At 65.5% G+C, this 3,806-nt stretch overlaps 1 protein-coding gene across 2 annotated transcripts in view; it reads left to right on the top strand.

The window, feature by feature from the left end:
* The first annotated feature begins 1,289 nt into the window (after positions 1 to 1,289).
* Positions 1,290 to 3,806, top strand: part of EPHB1 (EPH receptor B1) — a 49,523-nt gene continuing 47,006 nt past the window's right edge. For both annotated transcript variants that reach the window (XM_027464073.3, XM_072042244.1), the window contains exon 1: positions 1,290 to 1,595. In XM_027464073.3, coding sequence (XP_027319874.1) covers positions 1,538 to 1,595 — 58 coding nt within the window. In that variant the 5' untranslated portion in view covers positions 1,290 to 1,537. The remainder of the gene's footprint in view (positions 1,596 to 3,806) is intronic.

Here is a 3,806-nt window from a genome sequence, read left to right as displayed (position 1 = left end):
ACTCGCAGTGGCAGTGCCTTTGCGGGAAAGGTTGGCTCCCCTGCCCAGGTGTGGTACCAATGCATGGGGCAAGGTGTTTTTTTTTTTTTGTTTTTTTTTGGTTTTGTTTGCTGCTGCCACAAGCACTGAGGATGCGTGCGGCCGCACCAGGAAACGCTGAGGTGCACAACCAGGGTGCGGGATGGGGCAGTGGTGCCATAGGGCGATGACACCCACTATCTGCAGGGAGGGGACGGTGAATTACCTGGGCTGTGCCTGGCTTTAATGCCCTTGGGCTCTCAGCTCGCCAGGCTTGGCTCAGAACCAGCCAGGACTCTGCTCTTGGTGCTTTCTTTGAATGCCACCGGCTCTCGCCTGTGGGAGACCCATCAGCCGGCCTCGGGGTGAGCCCAGCCATACACACCCAGCTGCCTGGGTTGGTGCCCGGATACGAACTCCAGAACGGGGCAACAACGGGACTTACTGGGAAGGGGGCTGGGGCCGCTCTGCCCCACCCCACGGAGCTGCTGGGCAGCCGGGAAGGAGAAGGCCTGGCTCCAGAGGGCTTCCCCAGGGCTCCCCAGGGCTACCTCACGTCTCCCCCATGACTTCCCCGTGGCTGTCCCGTGACTTCCCCATGGCTCCCCCATGACTTCCCCATGACTCCCTGTGTCTTCCCCGTGGCTTCCCGGTGTCTCCCCGTGATTTCCCCGTGGCTTCTTGGTGTCTCCCCATGAGATCCCCGTGATGTCCCCATGACGTCCCCATGGCCACCCGTGACGTCCCCATGATGTCCCCGTGATGTCCCCATGACGTCCCCATGACGTCCCCATGATGTCCCCGTGATGTCCCCGTGCTGTCCCCGTGATGTCCCCATGACGTCCCCATGCTGTCCCCATGGCCACCCGCTGTCCCCCCGTGCCCCCTCTCCCCTCCACGCCCCCCCAGGTGTCCCCATGCCCCGTTCCCTCTCCCACCCCTCCCAGCGCGGGTTGGGGGCCGCCTCCAGCACCCCACACCCCCCATCCCTTGACGTCACCCCTCGCTGACGTCACCCCCACCTCGTGACGTCACGCCCCCTCATGACGTCACGGGGGGGGGTGTGACGCAGCTCCGCCGTCACTCCCCCCCCTCCCCTCCCCTCCCCGCCTCCCCGCCTGCTCCCGCCGGGGGGCGCCCTCGGCCTTCGCACGGCGGCGGCGGGGGCGTGGCCGGGGGGCGGCGGGCGGGGCGCGGCGATTGGCGGGCGGGCGGGGGCGGGGGCGGGGGCGTGGCCGGCGGGCGGGCGGCGGGGGCGTGCGGCGGCGGCGTGGCCGCGCGTCCCACTCGCGGCTGCGATGTGAGCCGGGCGGGCGGCGCGGTCCCGCGGCTCGGCTCGGCGCGGCCCGGCCCGGCCCGGCCCGGCGCGGCCAGGCTCGGCTCTGCCCGGCTCGGCTCTGCCGCCTCCCGCCGCCCATGCCCGCCCGCCGCCGGCGGCGCCCGACGCCTGCGGAGCCCCGCGCGGTGCCCGCGGAAGGCCGAGGCGGAGCGGCGGGGGGGACGCCGGCCCGGGGGGGCGATGGCTGCGGGGCTGGTGGCGCTGCTCTGCCTGGCCGCCGCCGCGGCTGCCGTGGAAGGTGAGGCTCCGAGGGGGGGACGCGTGGCGGGGCGGCCGCTGTCCCGCTGCCGGCTATGGGGTGGTGGTGGTGGTGGTGGTGGTGGTGGTGGTGGTGGTGGTGGTGGTGGTGGTGGAGGGGATGCTCCGGTGCCTCCTTTCCCCAAAAATCAGGGGTGCTCCGCGCTCAGCCCCCTCTCCGCCGCCGCCGCCGCCGTGCTCGGTGCGGGGGGAAAAAAAGCCCGGAGAAAGCGCCCCCGGTGCCAGCCCCCCGGTTTCTGCCCGTCCCGGGGGGATGAGCCCCGCGCCGTGCCGTGCCCCCGAAACCTGTTGAGGAGCAGCCCGGCAGCGCTCGGTGCCTGCCCCCGAGCCTTGGGACGTGTCCCCGGTGCTGCCAGCAGCTTGCCCTCCGTGCCCCTTGCGGGCTGGCGGCGCCCGGCTTGTGCCCGAGCATCCTCGCGGCGTGGCAGCGCTTTGCCACGCGTGGCTTCGCCTTTCGGCTGCTCTCATTTGGCGTTTCGGGTGCTCCCGGTTGCGAAGCGGTGCCAGGAGCCAGCTCGCTGCCTCTCCGAGCCCCGACATCGCTCCGGGAAGGTCGGCGTGCTGGGCGGCAGCTGAACCCGCTGCGATCGCAGGCTGGCGGCACGCCTCGGAACTCTGCGGCTGCAGGAGCTTTTGGGGTGCTGGCAGGTCAGCCGAGAGACGGAGCTGGCCCTGGTTCGTCTGCCTACCTGCTTGCACGCCTGTCGGCTTCCTTGTGCACGGAGCGAGCTCGGAGAGCTGCCGTAGCCCTGCTTTGGCTGCTCCGTGCGCTTATCTGCTGCCTGACTGCCTGTCCGGAGAGGATCGGGGACAAGGGTTTGGTTGGGTGATGTCCCAGAGCTGGTTCCTGCAGCCTGCGAGCCCCGTGGGCATCCTCCCCTCCGCGGCTCGGGGCATGCACATCTGGTGCTCGCGTCCGTCGGGCTTCCCATGCTTCCACCCAACGCTGCCGCGGTGAGCAGGGCGAGAGCTGTCTCCAAAGGGGCTGCTCCTGCTGCTGTGCCCAGAGCAGAGCCAGAGATAAGTCTCGAGATGTTGCAAGCCCTGGTCTTCTGTGCCAGCCCGTAGCCATCCCTTTAGTATTTATTTTTTGCACAATCTAGAAAAAGGAAACCTAAGGGGAACAACCGGAGTGCTGGCGTGATGAGTGAGCCCAGATCTCGTCAGCCTGGAGGGAGAGCGTTTTGTTAAGTCATGGGAAACGGGCCCTCGCCCGCAGATGCCTGTGCTGCTTTTTTTGACTAATTGCTGGTATCACTGACTCATTATTCCTCGTCTCGGTCGCCTTCCTGTTTCCCCGCGTGCTTCAAGACTCGGGGATGTAGGCGATGGGAGGACGAAGTTTCGGCGGCCCTCCGTCACTTCCCACCAAACGCGCCGGGCGCACGGCAAACCCATCTCGCTGGCACTGCTCCTGCGGCTGAATTTCATCTTGCTTTTCTTCCTTAAGATGCAGGTCTTTTTTTTTTTTTTTCCTGCCTTAATTAAGGCTTTGAATTTCAATTTCCCTGAACGCAGCGCAGCCTGCTGAAAGTTGAATAACTTACAGTGCTCTGGTGGCCTCTTAGAGGTGAAAACAAGCGCCGGTAGTGATGGAGAGATCAGAAAAGCAGCGCTGGAGGGGGAAAGCTTGTGAGCTGGGCTGCCGTCACTGGTATTTCTGTGCTGCTGAAGATGCTTTTGGAGCAGTTCACGCAAAGAAAGGCCACGGAGGAGCTGTAGAAGGGCAGGTGCTGAGGATGTGGGGTCTGGGATGCGTTTTGGCCACGCTCTTTCTGCCCGTGCTGCAGTTGGTACCCAGCTGAACGCAGGAGCCGCGGATTTGTGGGGTGCCCGCAGGAGGATGCTGCAGCTCTCCATCCTCCCTTACCATATGCAGCGGCAGAGTGGTCACTTAACAGCACGGCGAGGCTGAGTAAATAGTTGGGGGGTGGAGGAAATGGTTTTCCCCAAATATTCATTAGGATTTGAAAGCACACTTCAATTTAACCTTGCTTGCTTTCTGCAAATATTCAAGCCATCGAGCTTTACACGCATGAATACTTGCGCAAGGAAAATGTTAAGCTGGGATGTTCGCTGGCAGTGGTGTGGAGTGGCACGTTCTGGGCTGCGGCGCTGGAAACCCAGAGCCTGTGCAGCGGGGCTGATACAGGGACCTGGTGCTGTAGGAGCTGGGGTGCCTGTGGAGCTG

This window comes from Anas platyrhynchos, chromosome 9 (assembly GCF_047663525.1).
Source record: "Anas platyrhynchos isolate ZD024472 breed Pekin duck chromosome 9, IASCAAS_PekinDuck_T2T, whole genome shotgun sequence".
NCBI classification, from domain to species: Eukaryota; Metazoa; Chordata; class Aves; order Anseriformes; family Anatidae; genus Anas; species Anas platyrhynchos.
Note: the sequence above shows the minus strand (reverse complement) of the source record. Positions and strands in the feature narration are given on the sequence as shown.